Genomic DNA, 22,554 nt, shown 5'->3' with positions numbered 1-22,554 from the left:
AGAGAATCCTTCTCGAGTGAAGAATGCTTTTTCCTCTCCAGCTATTGAGTCCAGCCATTTCTTCTCTTTGAGCTTGGTCTCTTGCTCTAGTAGAGCTCCTTCTATCTCATGCAACTTCAATTCAGGTATATTCTTTAAGGTTGCTACAATGTTTTCATATTCACCTTTGTCCACACTCTTCAGAAGCACTGCTAGTACCTCATCATCCTCTACCTTCTTTTGCCAATGGCTACCAGTTGTTGCTTAATGCTTTTTTATTTGTTCAAGTGTGTGATTAAAGGTTCACTTTCCTTCATATCAAGTTTGTAGAATTGCATTAATAGATTTATCTTTGAATTTTTTGCTTGAGTGCTAAATAATTTATTGAGTTCATCCCATGCATCTTTTGCCCATTGTATCCCTGTGATGTGATGAATGATTTCATCATTTAAACTGAGTGCGATGAGTCCTAATGCTTTCTCATTCTTGCTCTTCCACTCATTTTCCCCACTCACCTCTAGGCATTCATCACTTCCCTCAACTAGCCCGCACAGATTTTTCCTCATGAGCAAATACATGGTTTTTGTTTGCCATGTATAAAACTGCTCCCCATTAAATTTGGCTATCTCTTGTGTCGTGCTCATGATGATGTGAAGGGGGTCTTACCTCTTGATCCAATTTCAAGATTCAAGGGTAGTGTCTACCCTTTTACAACTCAATCTGGTGTTTAGGTGATGATTACAACAGATTTATCAGCATAAATTCACTAGAAATTACATAAAGCCAAGGGTAACAAATCTATACTGAATGGTTGGAGTATCAAACCAGCTCCGAATTGCAATCTGAAATTATAGGGATTTGTATCAAATACCCAACGGTTAATTTGAACCCTCAATTGCACCAAAATACAGTGATTAGTGCTAATTAATCACTCATTAGCAAAATAATCCCCTATTTTGTGTGCAAAAAATAGAGTGTGCGGAGAGGCCAGATCTGGGGCCTTAGAGTTCAAATGAGCTGAACTCCTTTCAAAGCCATCAATAGCAGTTAGTCTAGTAGAGGATAAAGCCAAGAACACAAGATTTGACCAAACATTGAATGCTTAATTCTCTGTTTTACCAAAGTCTCCTGTAGATTTGATGCAGAGCTTGATTCCACTTCTTCTTGAGGAATTTCACAAATCTGACATCACCAGCATGTAGAGCCCTTGAAAACCCTTGGGGTCAAGAGGAATCAGACCAATTGTATCTGTGGAAGAGAAGATCTCAGTTTTGCTTCAAAAAAATAGCGCTTGTAAATTCACGAAAATCTACAGCTTCTCTTGGCGGTTTCGCGATTCATCTTGATGGGCTGAAGCAAAGGGAGTGTAGCTATGTGTGGCTAAGAGGTTATTGCCTAATGTTGAGCCTGGAGGGAGATCAAGCCCCTCCACCAGTTGGGGGTACATTGGCTAAGTGAAAAAGAGCTAAAAATTTGATTTTTTTTCTAATCCTAATTAACTGGGTGATTAGCAAGATAATGAGCTCATAAATTTGATGGATTTTAAGCTAGGATCTGATACCATGTTAAATTTACAGCAATGTGATGAGCTATGGTGGATCAAATGCAAGAATCAACATCATTAACAAAGAGATTAGACGATGATTAAGACGAGATTAGTGAGCAATTAATTGATAGCTTAATGTAGGCATGGATAATCAAAAACCCCTCAATTTATAGAGTTTACATCCAAGCATCTAATCCCACTGATCTCTCCTTGATTCACTCCACCCCTTTTGCTTGATTCTCTCCACCTCTTCACTTTTCCCAGAATATCTCCACACATCCTAAATCTTCTCATGCTAACCTTTATTCTCTCCCAGTAGATACCTCTCACCTTTTTAGTGCTTCTCACTCATTTACAGATTCTCTTTTACAGCCTCTTGTTAAGGGCTTGTTCTCGCACACACCCTATTCACTTGTATATTTCAACATCTTTGAGAGTGAGACAAGAGTGAGACAATTTACCCTCTATGGAGGTAGGCCTAGGCAAGCGCTTTATGGAGGCTACTCCATGGAGTTCTCTTTTGAGAGTGAGAGTGAGAGTGAGACATTTACCCTCTATGGAGGTGGCTCTAGGTAAAGCTCTTTATGGAGGCTTAATAGAACTCAGGAGAATCAAGCTCTTGTGGAAATGGATTCTCTTACATTTACTAATAACTTAAAATGGCGAGTCATTAGAGGTGTTGTGACTTGAAGAACAAACTTTGTTTTTTATTATGTGGATATTGTGATTGATATAGTGACTGCGATTTAGTGGGACTATGTGCTTATGGTTGTAATTTTGAATTTTTCGATGTGAGAGTAAAATTTGGCTATGGTGTTTTATTATACTATCTTTGAAATTGACTTGGAGCCTCACAAGAAAGTTGAAATGCTTTTATTTCCATAGTATGAAAGGTAAATTAACAAATAGTTACACTTTTTTTAAAAATATACAACAAAGGAGAGAGAGAGAGAGAGAGAGAGAGAGAGAGAGAGAGGATTAATAACAAATTTGTAAATTTTTATATGTAGCTCACATTGGAGTTTTGTGTCCATAGATATTTTGGAAAAAAATACCTTTTGGTCAATTCTTAGCCAGAAACTCTTAATTAAATTAAATAGTAAGCTTTTGAAAAATGATTTATTATAATCTTCTCTATCAGCATACTTTTAAAAGAGACTTTTCTAGAAGTGTGATAAAAAATATTTGCAATTATTTAGTAATTTCTACCAATGGCAAACGTGTGTAGCAAATAGTGTTTCTGAAATGTGAGGTGAATAAAGCAAAACTATATCATTTAAACTTCAAGACATCTTGGTAGTGTTGTATATAGGCTCCTAGAAAATGTATGTATATTCATGTGCCTGGGGGGACACTCTATCAAATGGTGTTTTTTAATCATATAAGGATATCTATGTAAGAACTATAATTTTAACAAGCATTTATAAAACCTAATAAGTATAGATTAATCATTACATTAAGATGCATGAAAAAATATTCTATTGTTTTTAGTTTTCAAAATCATGCTATGATGAAAGAGATATGGAAGCATATTGAATCACAAAATTATAAAAAAGGGACCAAAGATATACCATCACATATTGGCTACCCACTTTATGCTAACGAATGTAGTAAAAGGACATCGTGAAGGTTTGTTGGCATGCAATTATGTAGTTGCAAGATATAGAGCTTTCTTGCATTATCCATTTAATTCCATTGGACACTTTTATATCCCAACCTTTGTCCAAAAACTCAAAATGTTGTCTTTATCTAATATTTTGCATATAGACAAAATGATCAAAAAGTCAACAAATTGATTGGATACCATTAATGGTTACTCACAATGCTAGGTCTTAGGCATCTTTAAACATTAGAAAAAACTTGCACGTGAAACTTCCATTGCAATCTTCACTTTTTATGTTTGGGAGAGCTAAGATTCTACTATACCCAAATGACTATTGTCTTTAGGAGGAAAATAAATATACTCATAAAAAAGATGCATCCTTCTGCAAGAACCTTTGGTGATCTTCCTTTGTATTGAAATTCAATAATAGAAGCATTAACTACCTTAAACATTACAATAATAGATTAAAACTCGTTGCCATTCGTCGATGTCAAATCTTAAAATTGTACATTAAAAAAAAAAAGCTACATGGTGATAAGACAATTTTGTCAGCTTCTCCTATAATTGAGGCTCCAACGCATGCCCTACATGATTTCTTGTCAGATATCTTTTAAAATCTAAAGCATAGGCTAAAAGTTTTCAACCTTACCTTCATTATGAGTACTTATTTAATAGCCTTCCAACAAATAAGCTTATTGGGGGGCTATGAATTGGGCATATTTTAATTCAGATATTAAAGTGTTGGGTTGAGTTGGTGTAGCTCGTGACCTATCAAATCGAGGGCCTTGAGTTTGAACCCGAGCATATATTTTATAACCTATCAAACTGAGGGTCCGAGTTTGAACCCTGGGCATATAATTAATTCACTTAAATATATATTAGGGGTGTGTGTGTTGGTGTAAGTTGGTGTAGCTTGTGACCTCTCAAACTGAGGGTCCGAGTTCGAACCCTGGGCATATAATTAATTCACTTAAATACATATTATGGGTGTGTGTGTTGGTGTAAGTTGGTGACCTCTCAAACTGAGGGACCGAATTTGAATCCCGATCCCGAACAAAGTCACTCACCAAGCAAGCTGAATTCTCTACCCATCTCTCTCTCTCTCTCAAAAAAGAAAAAAAAAAAGAAAAAGAGAGAAAAAACAAAAAAGAGGGCATATTAGAAGAGCCTAGGCTTATAGAGATAAAGTAGTGGACCTTTAATGTAGAGGCCATAGATAGGCTTGGCATAAGAAGGGCCTTTTTCCATTTGCCACTTTTCCCTTGTGTTGGTCGATACATGTGAATGTCGATTAGCTGCCCATCTGCCACACCCAACCCAACAAGAAAGCAAAAATCACAGACAACCTGAGGATGTCTCCAAAAAGAAGAAAAATGTGTAGTAGCTTTGAATCTTCTTAAATAGGCAATGAAAACAGACAAGGAGGAGAGGGGAGCCTTTCTCAATGGCGCTCAGAACTGCAGTGTTTTCTTGGATGATTCTTGCGCTTCTTCCCTCTTTCTATGGTTACCCTGTAGATGATGGCTATGGCTATCGACTGGTTTCTGTTCAGTCCACCAACAGTGGTCTGGTTGCTTTCTTAGAGCTCAAGCAGAGGACAACTGTGAATGGGCCAGATGTGGAACAGCTCCAAGTGAGCGTCAGGTTTGCTAATCTGAGCTTTAATCTTTGAAAGTTTTCATGTGCTTTTATTAATGGCTTTGAGCTTTGCTGTAAAGGTTTTATAAATGTTTTCCATGCTTTAATTTGATGTTTTGAGGGTCTTTTTAAACAGAAAAATCTCCAACCCATCTATATTATTACTGTTTGAGGTCAAATATTGCAGTTAGAGGCAAAATACTGTTTTTTTAAAAGATTTTCATGTGCTTTTATTAATTGTAAAGGTTTTCCATGCTTCAAGGATTTTTTTAATCCAATTAAAAATTTTATTATTTCAATGCTGGTTGAGGTTTGAGTGCTCCATGTGACAAGAGGCCTCTTTGGATTGGATATTTCAGCTATGAGAGCTCCGGGCGCCTTCATGTCCACATCACCAGCACCAACACATCGTCAAATGCTAGATGGGAAATACCACAATCCATGATCCCAAGGCAAATAACCTTCATGCAAAGCCATGCAGGGCAGGAAAATGCCTTGAGTTTTTCCTACACTGAAGACCCATTCACGTTTTCTGTCATCCGGACCGCAACAGGAGAGACTCTTTTTGACACAAGCATTGGCAACTTGGTTTTCAAAGATCAGTATCTGGAGATCTCTACCCTCCTCCCAGACAACGCTGCACTGTATGGACTAGGAGAGAGTACGCGGCCCCAAGGGTTCCAGCTATATCCAGGCCAAGTGTACACATTATGGGCATCTGACATTATTGCCAGCACCATAGATGTTGATCTGTATGGTGCACATCCCTTCTACATGGATGTTAGAGAAGGCGGGGTTTCACATGGAGTTCTCCTCCTAAACAGCAATGGGATGGACATCTCATACTCAGCTAACTCTCTCACTTACAGAGTCATTGGTGGAGTGCTTGATTTCTATTTCTTTCCAGGGCCACAACCCCTTGCCGTGATGAAGCAATATACTGAACTGATTGGCCGGCCTGCTCCAATGCCGTACTGGTCGCTAGGTAAGCCAACAACTTCTGTTCTTAGGGGGGTTGCTACTCAAAAACCATTGTATTTCTTAAATGCCAGAAATTCTAATGATGTAGGCTTCCAGCAATGCCGGTATGGGTATACGAATGTTGAGGACTTGGAATTTGTGGTTGTCAATTATCGAGCTGCAAACATCCCACTGGAGGTTATGTGGAATGACATTGATTACATGGATGTCTACAAAGATTTTACTTTTGATCCAATCAATTACCCGGTGGACAAAATGCGAGACTTTGTTGCTACTTTACATGGCAATGGTCAAAAATATGTGCTTATACTGGACCCTGGTATGTCCCAGTGAAGTAAGGGAGGCTCATTTCTGTTTTTACTTGGAAGAGAAATGAAATCAACCCTATTCTTCTTTTTCAGTTTTTTTCGCTTGTTAAGGGGGAAAGGAGTGTGTGTGTGTGCATGCGTGCGCACGTCCGCATGCATGCACATGTGCTCAGGTGTGCACCATATGCATGTGCACTCATATTTATGTTTGTACATATGCATACGTGTGTCTATGTATGCATTTGAGCCCGAGAGCCTCCTCATCTCGGAGTGTGCATCAACTCAGATAGCATGGGTTGGTTGAATGCTTGCAGTGGTTGGCTACAATCACCTATTGTAAAAGGGGAGTTGAAGGCACTTTCAGGCCCTTTGCAAACCACGCGCGCATTTGTGTGTGTGTGAGCGCGCGTTTGTGTGTGTGTGAGTGCGCACTTTTCCTCCCTTGTGTTGGAATTGATGCCAACAGTTGGAAAACTTATACATGGCCTTGTGATGCAGGGATTAGTACAGCTGATAACTACAGCACCCTTCAACATGGCATAGAAAGGGATATCTTTATCAAACGTGGAGGGAGACCTTATCTTGCCCAAGTCTGGCCAGGCCCTGTCTACTTTACCGATTTTTTGCACCCTGACATTGATTCTTTCTGGGGCACTGAGATCGCAAGCTTCCATGCACTTGTTCCTTTTGATGGGTTGTGGATTGACATGAATGAAGCATCCAATTTCTGCAGTGGCACTATTTGTGAGTACCCAACAAACACAAGTTGCACTGCTTCACTGAATCAAGCAAACTGTTGTCTTGTGTGTACTGATGACAATGCTACCATGTGGGATGACCCTCCATATTCAATCAATGCTGCCGGCATTAACAGGGGCATAGGAATGCGGACCATCGCCACCAGTGCCACTCATGACAATGGGTTTTTGCTGTATAACACACACAACTTATATGGTTTTTCAGAGGCCATTGTCACCAACAGGGCACTTAGGGACGTGACTAGCAAAAGGCCTTTCGTCCTATCACGGTCGACATTTCCGGGTACAGGTGCCTATGCCGCCCATTGGACAGGTGACAACTCAGCAACATGGGAAGATCTTGGCTACTCTATACCTGGGATATTGAATTCAGGACTCTTTGGAGTGCCTATGGTGGGGGCAGATATATGTGGTTTTTTGGGTGACACAGAAGAGGAGCTTTGCAACAGGTGGATCCAACTGGGGGCATTCTATCCATTCTCACGGAATCATGCAGACATTGAATCACGCAGGCAAGAGCTCTACTTGTGGGATTCTGTTGCACACTCTGCAAGAAAAGCCCTTGGTCTCAGATATAAGCTCTTGCCATATCTGTATACGCTAATGCAGGAGGCTCATGAAAGTGGAGCTCCTGTTGCAAGGCCTCTTTTCTTTACTTTCCCAGAGGATGCAAACACTCTAAACATCAGCTCTCAGTTTCTACTTGGGGGTGGAGTGCTGATATCCCCTGTGCTCCAAGCTGGGGTTGAAAGTGTGAGAGCCTATCTTCCAAAGGGGACATGGTACAGCCTCTTTGATGAGTTTCAAGGCGTGCTGAATAGCAATGGGTCTTATGAGACATTACCGTCACCATGGGACACCATCAATGTGCATGTCTATGAGGGGACAATTCTTCCAATGCAAGAGGCGGCAATGACAACAGGGGCAGTACGAAAGACCCCCTTAACATTGTTGATTGCATTCAAGTATGAGGAGGAAGCAAGCATGGTGGAGGAAACATTAAGGGCAAAGGGTGAATTGTATGTGGATGATGGGGAGGACATGGAGATGGTGGTGAAAGAAGGTAAGTCAACCAGGGTTAGGTTTACGGCAGAGGCAAGGATGGGGCGTGTTGAGGTGGCATCCCATGTGGAAGCTGCTGAGTATGCCCTCAAGCAAGGTTTGATTATAGACAAAGTCATAGTGTTGGGGCTGAAAGCTCAGTCACACCCCATAATCTGGGTCAACAGCATCATGTCATCGGCTCAAGTGGACGTAGACTGCCATGTCATGATGATGTCCAGACTGAACCTGCCCTTAGCCTCTAACTTCACGCTTACCTTGGATACTTCAGCATGGCAGCTTGCTTGAATCAAAGTCCTTAGATGAAAGTCCTAACCAACTTTAACCCCCACCCCACAACTATATAAACACTAAATAAACCCATCTAACCTCTACAGGTTGTAAGGTCTATGGAATATTAAGAAACAAGCTAGGAGATCATACAAGCTATATCTTAACTTATTGCCTTGAAATATTATGATTATAAAGGGCCACAGAAGACTGTTATTTACCTAGTAATAAATCACCCTAAGTCCCAATTCAGTCACCCAATTGAAGGATCGATTCTATTGAAGACATTAATCATGTCCTGCATCCAAATGAATCAATGCATGAATGATGATCTTTCAAACATGAGCACTTGGAAATATGAATACGATTCAAAATATGCATATGGTTGGATTAAGTAGATTTGAATGCCATTAAGTACTTAATCAACATGTATGAAACTCAAATGCCAATCGATCCAAAGGTTCCTTGTCATGGAAAGGTGTGCATTTCTGTGTGTAAAGGGATGAGCGCCCATGTCATCCAATCCAAAGCACTTATCCGCTAGGCAAAATAAAGTTGATGGGCGGCAATCTGTGGGCAATTAATCTAATCTACATAATTATGTACGTAGGCCGAAATGTCATCAAAGCGGGGATAGCTCAGTTGGGAGAGCGTCAGACTGAAGATCTGAAGGTCACGTGTTCGATCCACGTTCACCGCATTGCAATTAGCCTTAATAATTATGTGAGACAATCCATAATCACCCCAAACCGTTTTTATGTCATTAATTAATTTATCCATATCCAATCTATTCAGATATATATCAAACAATTTAACGTTTTTATGTCATTAATTAATTTATCCATATCCAATCTATTCACATATATATCAAACAATTTATTTCATATGTATTAATTAAATGCCACGTCAACTCTCACAATTTATTTGATATGTATTAATTAAATCCCATGTCAACACCCACGTCGTCTTTTTGTCATTAATTAATTTTGTGAGACAATTCATATCCAATCTATTCCAATTCATATCCAATCTATTCAGATAATTTATTTGATATGTATTAAGTAAATGCCACATTTAATTAATACAACCTTAGAAGACATTTCTCCCACCCCCTCCATCTACTCATAGAGTGAGCCCTTTGAGGGTTTTTATAGAGAATTGTGGACCTTAAATAAAAAGGATATGGGTGAATGCATGCAAATAGAAACGATATGGGGACTCATCATTTTATTGCTTTAAATAGATAGGATTGCAAATAGAAGCATATGGGTGAATGTATGCAAATAGAAAGAGAGGGTGATCATTTTAGTGCCTTATATAGATAAGATTGCAAATAGAAAGCATACGGGTGAATGTATGCAAATAGAAACCATATGGGATCATCATTTTATTGCCTTAAATAGAGAGGATATGAAGGTCATCATTTCATTGACTCTTTCAAGCATTAATCATTACATACTAAAATGAAATCTTGAAAAAACACTCTTATTCTTGAAAATACCACATAATATATTTAATGGAAATGCAAAAAACATTTTGGTGCCATATATATGGGGTCATCATTTTATTGCTTTAAATTAATAGAGAGGATATGAAAGTCATCATTTCATTGACTCTTTCAAGCATTAATCATTACATACTAAAATGAAACCTTAGAAAAACACTCTTATTCTTGAAAATCTCACATAATATATTTAATAGAAATGCAAAAAATATTTTGGTGCCATATTCCGTGTCCAATCTTATAAAGATTGATTCAATTTTCATAAATTTTGTTTTTCCATTAAAATTAGATTCTTAACCATACTCACATCTATTACATATTAACCATGGACAACCAAGGCACAAGGAAAGGAGAGAAAAAAGAAATCCTAGATTTCTAAAAAATAAGAAAAAAAATATGAGTTTTACTTTACTTTATGATAGATAGTGAAACCATCACTTGAAGATTGTGATATAATTTTCACACTTTGTTTATTAAAAAGAGTGGATTCTAATGATCAACAAGTTCTACATGCATACGTAATCAAGTGTACTGGTGAACGGTCAAATGACAATCTACCCTACCATCGCCATTCGCCACACCTATATGTAGGGTTGATGAGTGCCGAGCTGCTGATGTAACCTCCTGAAAAAGAAACATTTTCGGGTCTCATCCTTCCCACTCTCAGGCTAGAGATTAGATCCTACCAGCACTTCCCAATATAGCTAGCGGCTAGAGCTTGCCTCGGCACTAATGCTTGCTTGCTTGGAAACGGCTGCTTTTATCAAATTTCAATTCGGTAGAGGCAACCTCACAGGCTTCTCGTAGGCTCTTGAGTGGGAGGGGCTTGGGATCTATCTTCAGCCTCTTGAGTGCATCCCATTCCGAGGAAACCGTTCTTCTAATACTCTTGAAACTTCGACCCCCGGTTGCTAGAGGACCGCAACTTTTGTCCGATCTTCCTCAAGTTTCTCGAGCTCCCACAAATCTATTGGGCTTCCATAGGGTAACATTTGGATAGGTTCTAGAAGTCCTGCCCTTCTCTAGAGACAGCTTCCATGATTGCGCAACTATCATGGCCAATGTTGATGGGGTACCACGAGTCATGACACTCGTCAATGGCCCTTGTTTTTTAGATAACCATGTGATGCTGCAAGTACCAATGGAGACAACAAATGGAGACCACACCAGTACCGTGTGTGTCAACAATACCAACACATTACCAAACACTATCAGAGAGCCAGGGAACGCCCTAGGAGGCGGCACAAACATGCCCCCAAGGTGGCATAGCCCTAGGCCCCTCTAGCCCCACTGCCCCCAAACCTCGACTTGTTTGGGTTTATAGACGGGTTGACAGACATACATCCACTCGTGATTCACTTGATGATCACGCCACATTAGATCCCATTATAATAGGTGAGATGCATGTTGATACATCGCCTTCGGCAAGATGCACTACATAGGGATTTATTGCATGAGGATGTATTGCGCATGGTGATGTACAATAGAGTGTACAGGTACATGAGTCAGCAAATGAGTCAAATGTGCATGCCTTGCAACATCTTGGTGATGATGTCATATGCTCCTTAATTGTCTTCACACATGATAACTTTCCGCCCTTTAAAGGGGTAATGCAGACCCATGAGAGGTGCCAGACTAGATTTGGTGCCATATTTTCTCTCTCTCTACTAGGAGAGTTGTCTCATGGAATGTGCAAGGCCTTGGTGGCATCTTTCCTCCCACCAAAAGTAGGTCGATGGTCCCATGGATATTTCGCTCAAGCAGGAGCTCGATGTCAGCTAGTGCACTAGATCTAGCAAGCTTTTATCCCAGCACACTTTTTAGTCCACTTCAGATGGAAGTAAAGGTGGAGGATGTACTTCAGTAACATCTACAATTATTCTTATATAATTGGTCATGGAGTTGATTATGATTATGCAGGTGGATTGAAAAGGTGTAGTGAATGTGTATGCTCCTAACCTCAGAGGAGAAAGACTTCTTTTTTGGAATGCCATCACAGATTCTCTCCCTTAGGCAGATTATTAGATTGTTGGAGGTGACTTCATCATGGTTGAGCCACAGATAAAAAGGGGGGATATGAAAGCATCGTTCACTTGCTTAAGAGGGTATCGTGGGAGAGATTTATCTTTTCCTTTCATGGTGGCAGGGATTGTTGGTTAGAGGGGATGACTTCCATAGGAAGTTAGATTCACTCCTCTTTTCTTGGAGTAATCGTAGGAGTGGTACATGTTGCATTCATGGCCTTTTAGACTGCTACTATGTTGATGATTGGGAACTTGATAGATGTGCCACTATCTTCATTTCCTAAGAGGCACTTTAAAGTTAGATCATTATCGAGTGGTTTTGTGCATTAGAGATCTGGGAGGTAAAAATCTCCTCTCCAAGTATGCATACTAGAGTCTCTTTGCTTAGATGCAAAGTTTGGAGAGCTTGTGATTCTCTTGACTCTAGGCAAAGAGTCACTCTTTGCTTAAAGAGTGTCAGTGATATTTATCATAGTGTTGCCCTAACTAGGAGGCAAGAGATCTTAGATAGAGAGAGAGCCATTAGGCATAGATTGTGTGTTTTGTAGAGGAAACCTGAGAAACACCTTGATGCAAAATGGATCTCAGATGCATTATGTACTATTGGGGCCAAGTTATAGGAATCCTTAGATCAGCTTAGAGTAGTGTGTATAGTCTCGTTATCATGCACTGGAGTCATTTTGGATTCAAATGGAAGGTAGATGCAACATACATTTCTTTGCTGCCCCATGGCCTCTCTCATACTCCTTTTCTTATCGAGAGTCTTATCCACCTCATTCCTAACCTCATTCCTAAGGGTGCCGAGTGGAGGCTTATCGCATTGCTGGGACACGGGCTCTATGCCTCCTTTTCTTATTGAGGTTCTTATCCACCTCAATGCTAAGGGTGGTGATAAGACTAACTTGCCTAGTGGAGCCCTATCTCGTTACTTAGGGCTGCATACAAAACTCTTGCCAATGCAGTGATAAGACTAACTTGCCTAGTAGAGGCCTATCTCGTTTACAAAACTCTTGCCAATGCAGTGACCACCATGAGATTGTAGCCAGTGTTACAGGTAGTCATTCATGACACAGACAATGGGTTCCTCCAAAGGAAGAAGCACCTTTGATATCATTTTTTTCTTTTGGGAGGTAGTAGAGTGGGCCTAAGTACTCTTGCATGCATATGATTTTATTAAGATTGGATCAAGGGGGTCTCTTATCTTTATCAAGAGGCTCACATCACTGTGCTTGCTTGTGGAGGTCGAGGCGAGCGCTTCTAGATTTCTCACCTTCGTATGGTAGGGCTGCCACTTAGATTCATTGTTATATCTCATTGTTGTGGAAACTTTGGGAATTTTCTTTGCTCCAGTGCAAGTATTTGAATTGAGATTACCACTGTGCGTAGAGGACAAAATTTGGGACTCTAAATTGGTTGATGATATAGCGTTGTTTCTTGAGGCACATGTCTTTGCTCATTTTACACTACCTTGGAAGAGTTTTAGCAACATGGGACTTTATCATTTTGCACTACCTTGGAAGGGTTTTTTCTAGCAGAGGGGCCTTTATAACTTGGCATAAGTCTATTGGATTTTGGGTCAATGACCTTGAGAGGATTGATTGGGGCATAGAGGCTTCACATGGATTGAGAGACGATAGCTTCCACATATCTTGGAAGCCAAGTCGGGATAGACATTGCACTTGCCCAAAAATTTACCTGTGTACTTATGAGCATAAAGAAAAAGCTCCTTTATTGCCTGGGATAGACATTGCACTTACCCGTGTACTCATGAGCATAAAGAAAAAAGCTCCTTCATTAGAGCTCTTGGAAGCTTGATCTGGCATCTAGATCCCTAGTGGTAAACTAAGTGTTGCTTGCCATAGCTTGGGATATCACTTCTTTTTGGTGCTAGGACTCTAGATGCATTAGAAAATTGTGGAGGGTGATCCATAACTTCATATGGTCATGGCGTGATGGCACATCAACAGATACTAGGGCTAGAGTTGCTTGGGAAACTATTACCCTTCCCAAGCATGAAGGGGGATTGGACATCAGTGCAAATATTTTCTTTGTAAGTTTGTGGTTGGAGAATTCCCTCTTGGTATTGAGCCATGAAAAGGTTTCTTCATGTACCATATTCTTAGATGTGTCCCTGAAAGCGGTGGTGATGACTGGAGGAATGTTTTATTTTCTCTAAGAGGCAGATTACTAGCTCCATCCTCCCCACTTGTTTTTTCCATTTTTCAAGCTTGGAAAAATGTGCATACATTTTTACATCATAGACCCCTAAGCTCAAATGAGGTTGACATACATCCCATTACAACCTTATCAAAGATGATCTTGGTAGACCCCTTGGTATAGCAGGGTATATGCAATGGCCAAGTTAGATGATATGTAGCAATAGTACTTGAATTGAATAATTTTAAGTGTCTTTCAAATGATGGGAGATGCATCTACCTACAATCTCAGAGGGAGTCATTGTTATGGGCTACCACACCTCCAAGAGGAAACTCAATGCATTCACCTAAAGGATGAGCAATAGATCACAAATGTTGTAGGGCACTTACCAATGCTTTGAACTTGAGTCCCTTGAGGCCTCCAAGCTCACTTGTTAAGCTCCAAACCTCCAAGATGAGATTTTATAAATTCTTGTAAGTCAGGAATTTCCTCAAGATTTATAGTAGGATATTCAATATGGGTGGCATAAAATTATACTATACATTGGTTAACATGGCTTCTAAGTGTTTGTAGATATTAGAGTATAGCTTTAGAATTCCAAAAGGATGATACAAAGTAGACTCACATTCATCGATTCTATGCAGAACTCTATTTTAAGAACTGCAAGAAGACAGATTGGTTGTGCAGACATTGTGTGTGCTGTAAGGAGGTCAAACAGTTGCCATTGGGTGTATGTATGCACATTGAGGCCACTGGTTATGACATTTGAGTGTAGTATAGTACCGTTGTTGCAGAAAATACAGCAATTTGTGCAGGACAAACCAGAGTGCTATTTTTGGTAAATTTGTGCTGGCAAGATGTCAAATGATGGCATAAACTAGATTGTTGGCTGAGAATCTTGACAAGAACAACTTCCATGCTTGGAGGTTCAGGTTGACAAATTTCCTGATGGGAAAGGGTTACCTGGACTACATAAGGTGAGCATGAAGAGGCACCGGAGATACCGGAGATCAATCCAACTGCTGCAGATGTGAAAGAGTTTAAGGATTGGAACCAAGGAGCTAGAAAAGTTATGTATTGGCTCTCTATCAGTATACAGGACACCATGATTGGGCACATACAGGATGCCAAGTCCCCCAAGGAGGCGTGGGACACCTTGGTAAAACTCTATGAAATGAATACCAAGGCACGAAAGATATAGTTGAAGAATGAACTTCATACTGTGGAGAAAAAGAGTATGTATGTAAATGACTATGCATTGAAGATCAAGGGTATTGTGGAATCCCTTGCATCTATTGGTGTTTCAGTAGATGATGATGATAAGGATGTACAGCAGTGGGTAGAATGTTTACATTGAATGTAAACATGCCTGAAGTGAGTGTTGCGACGTTTGCAAATGGTTCAAGAATTGTTGCAGACACAGACATTTGGCATAAAATAATTGGACATGTGAATGTGTAGAGAATGAAGTCTATTCAGACTAAAGGAATTGTGACAAGGCTGCCAAAGTTTAAAGTTGAAGGTATGCAGAAAATATGTGAAGCATGCCAATTTGGAAAGCAAACAAAGCATGTATTTCCACATGACAGAAATGTGAGCAGAAATGCATTACATGTTGTGCATTCAGATGTATGGGGTCCTATGAAGACCATGTCTATGGGAGGCTGTAGGTATTATGTGACATTTATTGATAACCACACAAGGAAAGTGTGGTTATACTTCATGAAGAAGAAGAGTGAGGTGTTCACTCATTTGCAGAATTTCAAAGTTTGAAAAGCAAACAGGGAAACATGTAAAGTGCCAAAGGTTAGATGGAGGGGGAGAGTACTTCTCCAATGAGTTCTTTGAATTTTTGCAGAAGAATGGTATTTAGAGACAGTTTACATGCAAATACACTCCGCCAACAAAATGGAGTTGCTGAGCGAAAAAACAAGCACATTGCTGAGATTGCATGAGCATTGATGGGAGAGAAGAATATGCCGCATAGCTATTGGGCTGAGGCTGTTTTTACAACAGTTTACACCACCATGAACAGGACTCCAACTATAGCCATACATGATGTAACTCTAGAGGAGAGGTTTACTGACAGAAAACCTGATTTGTCTCATCTGAAAGTCTTTGGATGCATTGCATATGTGCATGTGCCAGATGAGCTGAGAACTAAGCTGGATCCAAAAGCTGAAAAATGTGTGTTTATTGGGTATTCCCTTGAGCAAAAGGGATACAGGTGTTATAACCCTGCTACACGTGAGTTGCAGGGATGTTTTTGATGAGATGATCAGTTGGTATGCTGCTAAAAAAGAAGCTGTTAGGGTTGATGTGAGTGGACATGTGGTTTCACAGAATGCAAGTCAGCAATCACTGACTTTGAGTGGACCAAGAGAGTCCTCATCTAGTGGTTTCATTGATAGACCATGGAGTGGCAGGCTGCATCATAAAACAGGACTGCAAATGTGATTAGTACATCACATAAAGGCAAAGAGAAAGTGGTTGAGCCCCTTATTATGCCTGACATTTTTGCAAGGCATTCTCATGTTGATGGAGAGTCTAGTGGCTCAGAGATGAGCCTTGATGAGGATCTTGGGATACCACTATGAGAACACCTAGTGTAAAGAAGGCTATGGAAGCCATGAATGCAAAGCTCCGAAGATCTGGGAGAGTGAAGAATCGTGTGCAGAGGTTTACCTATGACGGTTATGTGGCACATCACTATGCATACATGGCAAAAGTTGTACAGGTTGTAGAGCCCACATGCATTGATGAGGCTATTGGAAATGTGTGTTGGGAGAAAGCAATGGATGAGGAGATGGATACACTATATGGAAATGAGACTTGGGATTTAGTGCAATTGCCTAAAGGCAAGAAAGTCATTGGATGCAAGTGGGTGTACAAAGTAAAACATAACAGTGATGGAAGCATAAGAAGGTACAAGGCTAGATTGGTAGCCAAAGGATATGTGCAGACATATGGCATTGATTATGAGAAAACTTTCAGTCCAGTTGCCAAGATGGCAACAGTGAGAGTTGTGATAGCAGTGGCCGTGTCAAAGCAATGGTCTTTACATCAGATGGATGTAAAGAATGCATTCTTGCAGTGGCTGTGTCAAAGCAATGGTCTTTATATCAGATGGATGTAAAGAATGCATTCTTGCATGGGGATTTGCAGAAAGAGGTGTATATGTTGCAGCCACGTGGTTATAAGGATGTGAGTCACCCCGAGCATGTTTGCAGGTTGAAGAAAGCCTTGTATGGCTCTCCTATAAATAGAACATGAATCTTTTGAAAAAAAGAAGGAGAATTTTACTATTCTAGAACTATGCTGAAATAATGCTAATATTTACTATTCTCTAAAATTCTCTCCAATTTGTAAGAAATTGGAGCTTCCCTCTTTCTTCAATCTCCATTGGTGGCTCCTTCAACATACTAAACCAATTGATTGGTTGGGAGCCTCTACCGTAAACAAAGAATCAAGCAATTTGTAAGGTAAGTGGTGAATTTTGATCTTTTCTATAATTTCTCAATGTTTCTCTCTTCTCAACCCCTCTCAAGCTTGAGAAGCTTAATTGGAATGGTTTTTGAATGCTATTGAAGTTAATTGATGAATGGTAGTGAAGAGTTACATAATTTGATGAATGCTATTGAAGTTAATTGATTAATGATAGTTAAGAATTACATAAATTTCCATTTATATTTAATTCAAATGGTTTTTATGTAATTTCTCTCTCTCACTCAAGAAATGGTCATACTCATGACCCATTCTCAATCCAAATGAAGCTTTTCATAAATTTTTTCCTTAATCCAAGATTAATCTATTCTTGAGGTCAAATTAATGGCTTTTTTTCTATGCTTTTAGTTTATGTATTTCATGAATATTGATGATTCAATCCATTATGGATTAATGATCCAATTAGGGATCATTCTAATTATTTTCTTAATGATAAGCTTTATCCCTTAGAAAAATTGAGATTTATCAGTCATAGCAGCAGAGCTATGGCAAAATTTTTATAAAAATTACGCATAAAATAATTTAATTCAAATCATGAAAAGAGGACTTCCTACCATATTCTAGGAATTATCATCCTAGATTAAATTGAAAGATATTCATTGTAAGCCTAGAGAAATTAATTTTTATATTATGCATAATTGATTTTCATGCATAGAGGTATGCATAAAAGATTATTATTTTAATATAAAAGTGTTACTTTTATCATAATTAGATTTCATGCGTAGAGGTATGCATAAAAGATTATTATTTCAATATAAAAGTGTTACTTTTATCATATTTGAAATTCATGCATAGAGGTATGCATAAAAGATGAATATTTTATTATAAAAGAGTTACTTTTAACATAATTGAATTTCATGCATAGAGGTATGCATAAGAGATGAATATTTTATTATAAAAGAGTTACTTTTAACATAATTGAATTTCATGCATAGAGGTATGCATAAGAGATGAATATTTTATTATAAAAGAGTTACTTTTAGCATATTTGAATTTCATGCATAGAGGTATGCATTAGAGATGAATATTTTATTATAAAAGTGTTACTTTTAGCATAATTGAATTTCATGCATAGAGGTATGCATAAAAGATATGGGAAGTGATAAGATGTGATAAGATGCATATGAGATGAGTTAGGATGTGATAAGATGAGTTAAGAAGTGATAGGATGAGTATGGGATGAGGTAAGAAATGTATGTGATGGGATAAGATGTATATGGGTGAGATTATGGATGTGAATGTGGAGGTGAATGTATGCATATAGATGTGAATGTGAATGTGGATGTATGGATGTGAATGAGGATGTGGATGTAGATGTGGATGTGAATGAGGATGTGGATGTAGATGTGGATGTATGCATGTAGATGTAGATGTATGGATGTGAATGTGAATGTGGATGTGGATGTATACATGGAGATGTGGATGTATGCATGTAGATGTAGATGTATGAATGTGGATGTGGATGTATGCATGTAGATGTGAACGTGGATGTGGATGTATGCATGTAGATGTGAATGTACGCATATAGATGTGGATGTATGGATGTGAATGTGCATGTAGATGTGGATGTGAAAATAGATGCATGGATGTAGATGTGGATGTATGGATGTGAATGTGGATGTGGATGTGGATATATGTATGGATGTGAATATATGATATGTGATGTGAAGGAATCTGAAGTGATGAGATGGAAAATGATGTGATGGGATGAGTACACATATAAATGGAATGTGGAATAAGTAATGTGGATTGATGAGGGATAATGTGGAAAAATGAGAGTTTATATAGAGACTGTATTTGTAAACTGTTTGTAAATGGCTGTTTTATGTCAAGAATGCTAGGGAAGCATTTTGATCGTCTTGTGATTAAGGTCGTGGAGACCTAACTGATAAAGTTGCAACTGCTGACGGAGAGTCAATGGTGGATGTCTCGCGTAGCAAGGTCGGCCGAGGTCTTGACCAGCCTCGGTTCGATTAAAATGGTGAGCTTCCGGTACGGTGGATGAGGGACCAAGGAAGCGGCCTATGAGTGAAGCGCTAGGTCACCTGCGAAGGATCCTAGAGGGTGCTAACCATACGGTGCTCGGGCTCTGGGTCGCCTAGGATACCCACGTGTGCATCGAGGAAGATATTGGAACAAGGAGTAAGAGTTGTTTTGTGAAACCGGGCATGGATCTGGTTGATTGACCTTGCTGGTCTTCAATGGATGAGTCCATGGCTCTTTATATGGATCTGTTGGTTGATCTTGCTGATCTTCAACGAGAGTCCATCTGGATTTTTACAAGTGATTATATTGCCGAGTATTATGGGCTAGGAACTATTGAAAAGGCCCCTGAGTGGACAGGTGGTGAGCGTTCTAGTTGCCAATGATGCCATAGATACTCTGATGAAGGAATGATGGGAAATTAAGAATCAACCGGATAATTTGGAAGATTGTGATCAGTGATACTATGGTTTCATTAAAGGATTGTTTTAAAACTGATTGAATCTGTGAAAAAGGTAATTTCATATTGGGTGTGTAAGTGGTGTGACTAGTTTTATTTTTGCATGAATATCCGGCTAGGGGGCCTGGGAACTCTTTTCCTTGGTACCCGGGACAAAACCTAACCAAATTCCTAATTGGATCCCATCACTACAGTGGTTGGGCGGTTGGCTAACCCATGGGACTAGATGGGGTTAGGCTGGACTAATGGATCCGTAAATCGAGACTCAATTTCTGTTATTACGATAGATAAAGTAAATCCCGGATAGTAATTATTCTATGGATAGGAATCAATGGCTGTGCCTCTTTGATGGGGAAAAAAGCATTGATCCCAATGATCCAAGTGCAAGTTTCTTCCTTGATCTGACCGAGTATCTTTATAGGTACAATCGGATCAACTTGATCAGTAAGGTCTTGACTACGTTAGAGTAAAAAGTTATCCTGGTGGAATCGCCCGTGCTTTCCGGGTAAGAGAAGTTTTTCCGAGTCTGATTTTTTGAAAAATCGACGGATTAGTCTCTTGTCCGGATATCCGTGGACGAGGCCCCGAATGTGGGACCCCTGTCCTGCGCGAGAAGTGCTACTTCCGTTGCTAGTACCCCGAATCTGTTGCTCGGTGGGAACAGGGATCTCACAGTTGGTATCAAAGCGAATTGGCTAATAAAGATCAACTGAGAAGCCAAATATGTCAAAGATTTATCAAGTAGCACAATAAGGTTGTAATTGTGTGATATAATTCATACAATTTGATATTCAAACTGAAATTTGTAATTTGGTAATTGGGTCTTCAGATGGAAGTACCGTAATTATATAGAATCCCTGACTTGCTTGAGGCCTAGACATGATGGTATTTACCTCATAATTCCAAGGGCCGTGACTACCCGTATATACCGAGAGTATAACTGCAGCTCTTTACTGACAGTATATACGAGTAAATCTAAGACTTGAAATTATAAGCGTTAATGCTATCCAGATGATGATTTCAAATGTGGTTGATATGATTTTTAATTCTGTTTGAGAATTGATGAATTGATTTGGATTCTGATTGAAAAATGATGATTTCTGAAATTTAGTTGAAATATAATAACCTGAGCAAAACCACAATGAGGATGAATGGGACGAGTCCCTGTGATGATATTCATAACTGGAATGATGATAATGAATTCAGCAAATCACTATGAGATTAGTGGATTGTACTGTCAGATTACTACTGTTAACACTTGACCGATAGACCAAGTTAAGGGATGACAAATTGAGAACTTACTTGACTGAAATTTCCGTGGAGGAATGTTCAGAAAGAAATTTGCGGTCTAATGGACCATTATCGCATTAAAAATATGAATGTTATGATCCGAATGAATTATATTTAATGCTGAGTTCTATATAAGGGATATTTATCCCAGTATTCTGTTGAGTTGACCAGAATATAAGGAACCCTAGAATAAATTGGATCTTAAGAAAAAGAGTTGTCCTCTACCTTGCGAGATGAGGACATCTCGCATTTTTAAGTGGGGTAGAATGTAAGATTCTCCTCCAGCCTTCGAGGTATATAGGAGTAAGAATATCCCTTTTTAATCTTATAATTATTCCCTCTCTAAAATAAAAGAAAGATTCTGTTTAAAAAAGGAAGACCCTTTCCCTAGAATACTTCTCAGGAGTCACGCCTATTTTAAGGATTTAGAACAATGAGTTCAAAAGTGAAAATCGGTGTTTTGGATACCAAGGTTTTGGTTTTCATTCGAGTACGGCCCAAAAGAAGTTCTTTATCTCTTGGGGAGTATAAGAAGTTATCCCCCAGATATTGTGAGCCTTATATCTGAATTCAATGAAAGTAGGTGACTTAGCCTACAAGCTTCTTTTACCTCCTCATCTCAAAGTTCTTAATGTATTTCATAGAAATATGTGCCAAACCCAAATCATGGAAAGACGGTAAAACTTCAGTGACAAGATACCGTTGGCTTCTAAGTTACGCTAGCTCCTTCCTTTATATAAGTCGTAACTTTTACCTGTCGCTCACAGTAATCTTACTTCCATCGATCTCCCTTCTTCTTAATCTCCTTCATGGCTTGGCGCAACAGGAATTAGTTTTATCCATGATGATTTCTCACCTTCAAGACGCAAGCGAGTCTGTGAAGAAAGATTTTATAGAACAATATGAGCGCTCACTTTTTCCTCACTTGGGAACTTCTGTAGCTCAGACCAAATGGCAGACCTATCAAGACATAACTAGGGTAACACCCTAGGGTCAACAGCACTTTCGTAACAATGTCCGCTTGGCCATGGTTATTGAAGCTTTGGGTTTGGGTCCCCGATACTACTGCGTCATGAGATCAAGGCATCTTGGGTTTTCTGAGCGAGTCTTCTTACTGGCGTGTTTTCTTCCTCACCAGAAGATATGCCTTTACCCCGTTTTTGGCTTGCCTCTCAATGGTCCTTTTGTTAGATCACCTCATACCACTGAGATAGGTGCGGCGATAACCAACAGAATTATTCCCATAGATGAGTTACCTTATACGTGCGCAGCTTGTGAGTGCTGCTTTTGTGATCATATGATGGACGGGCTTATGGAAGTGTAAAGAGTTCTTCTATCTTTACTGTATATGTTTCAAGAATGAATAAAGTTTAAATCTTGTTCTTATCTCGAATCTTACTCTCTTTGAGACTTTTTTTGTGGTCAATCTTAATTAATTTTTCTCTAAGTCTCATATTCGTGCATCTTGCGAAATTATCCCAAGTTTG

General features: G+C 39.2%; 1 protein-coding gene and 1 non-coding gene across 2 annotated transcripts; both read left to right on the top strand.

The window, feature by feature from the left end:
• The first annotated feature begins 4,555 nt into the window (after positions 1-4,555).
• LOC147621245 (alpha-xylosidase 1-like) lies at positions 4,556-8,521 on the top strand. Its single transcript, XM_086823954.1, has 4 exons — positions 4,556-4,772; positions 5,126-5,751; positions 5,836-6,066; positions 6,554-8,521. Exons 1-4 carry the CDS (start codon positions 4,573-4,575, stop codon positions 8,161-8,163), a joined length of 2,667 nt encoding a protein of 888 aa, XP_086680080.1. The 5' UTR covers positions 4,556-4,572; the 3' UTR covers positions 8,164-8,521.
• Positions 8,522-8,772: 251 nt separating this feature from the next.
• Positions 8,773-8,845, top strand: TRNAF-GAA (transfer RNA phenylalanine (anticodon GAA)). The gene has a single exon. It is a non-coding gene; the product is annotated as a tRNA-Phe (tRNA).
• Positions 8,846-22,554: the final 13,709 nt, after the last annotated feature.

Source organism: Cibotium barometz, chromosome 30 (assembly GCF_041138505.1).
Source record: "Cibotium barometz isolate CiBa-2024 chromosome 30, ASM4113850v1, whole genome shotgun sequence".
NCBI classification, from domain to species: domain Eukaryota; kingdom Viridiplantae; phylum Streptophyta; class Polypodiopsida; order Cyatheales; family Cibotiaceae; genus Cibotium; species Cibotium barometz.
Note: the sequence above shows the minus strand (reverse complement) of the source record. Positions and strands in the feature narration are given on the sequence as shown.